This window comes from Anarrhichthys ocellatus, unplaced genomic scaffold (genome assembly GCF_004355925.1).
Source record: "Anarrhichthys ocellatus isolate YVR2014 unplaced genomic scaffold, GSC_Weel_1.0 scaffold4130, whole genome shotgun sequence".
In the NCBI taxonomy this organism is placed as follows: Eukaryota; Metazoa; Chordata; class Actinopteri; order Perciformes; family Anarhichadidae; genus Anarrhichthys; species Anarrhichthys ocellatus.
This window is the reverse complement of record NW_022284104.1, coordinates 1-909: the sequence shown is the minus strand read 5'-3', so window position 1 is coordinate 909 and position 909 is coordinate 1. Positions and strand designations below refer to the sequence as shown.

Sequence of the window (909 nt, the reverse complement as noted above, 5' to 3'; positions counted from 1 at the left end):
AGAGACAGAGAGAGAGACAGACAGAGACAGAGACAGAGAGAGAGAGACAGAGAGGGGGGCATCCCTCTCCTAAACGAGCCTAACACCCGGTAGATAGACTCACCTTTTGTGCAGGTAGGTCAGCATGGCGTCCAGAAGACACAGTTTCCCGCTGGCTTCCACCAGATGCTCGCCCATCTCAAAGGGCTCCGGCTCCACTCCTGAACCACAGAAACAACGGTGAGGCGTCTCGTATGAGAGCCGTCGGGTTCGGCAGCGATTCATCATCCGTTGATCACATCTCACCATTAAACAGGTACGGGTGGTCCACACACTTCCTCAGGTTCATCAGGATGTTCAGCAGCCGGTTCTTGTTGCCCTGATCGTTTCCAAAAGCCTCTGAAAAGAAAACACAGTTTGGTGAGTCGTTGATCATTTACGCCCAAAAAAAACCCAGCGTTTGCTCCAGTTTACGATTTCACATCAGAGTAGAGTTAGACCAATACATTTATATATCCTCCGTTATTATTAACAGTATTATCGACAGTTTCTCCACTAGCATTCGTTTAAATATTGTTTCAGGTTTAAAAATGAATGAAAAATGTGCCAATACATCGTGATCAGAGTATCATTTTAAGCTCTCAAATATCGATACCAGGAATCAATCCAGTATGAGACTACACTGTGTCTCACCCGCATCCTTCATCAGAATGGCTTTGTAGTATTTCTTCTGCAGGGCCGACATGCCGTGGTACATCAGCAGCTCCGTCTTCTTCGGCAGATCGACGGCCACTTCTGACTTGACTCGACGGAGCAGGAAGGGTTCCAGGACGCTCTGCAGCTCAGCAGCTGGAGGCCGAAGACCAGAAGGAGGGACACAGAATATATTCAGAATGTCTTCAGCTCTTTACCTTGCTGTCAGACAGACCT

At 48.0% G+C, this 909-nt stretch overlaps 1 protein-coding gene across 1 annotated transcript in view; it reads right to left on the bottom strand.

Moving 5' to 3' along the window:
• Window positions 1–882, bottom strand: part of LOC116379335 (chromodomain-helicase-DNA-binding protein 1-like) — a gene marked incomplete at its 3' end in the record, with an annotated part of 4,031 nt that extends 3,149 nt beyond the window's left edge. Inside the window, exons 1-3 of the mRNA XM_031841277.1 lie at window positions 673–882; window positions 286–378; window positions 104–200 (exon numbers count right to left, since the gene is read on the bottom strand). Of these exons, the coding sequence (XP_031697137.1) occupies window positions 104–200; window positions 286–378; window positions 673–736 (254 nt within the window). The remainder of the gene's footprint in view (window positions 1–103; window positions 201–285; window positions 379–672) is intronic.
• Window positions 883–909: the final 27 nt, after the last annotated feature.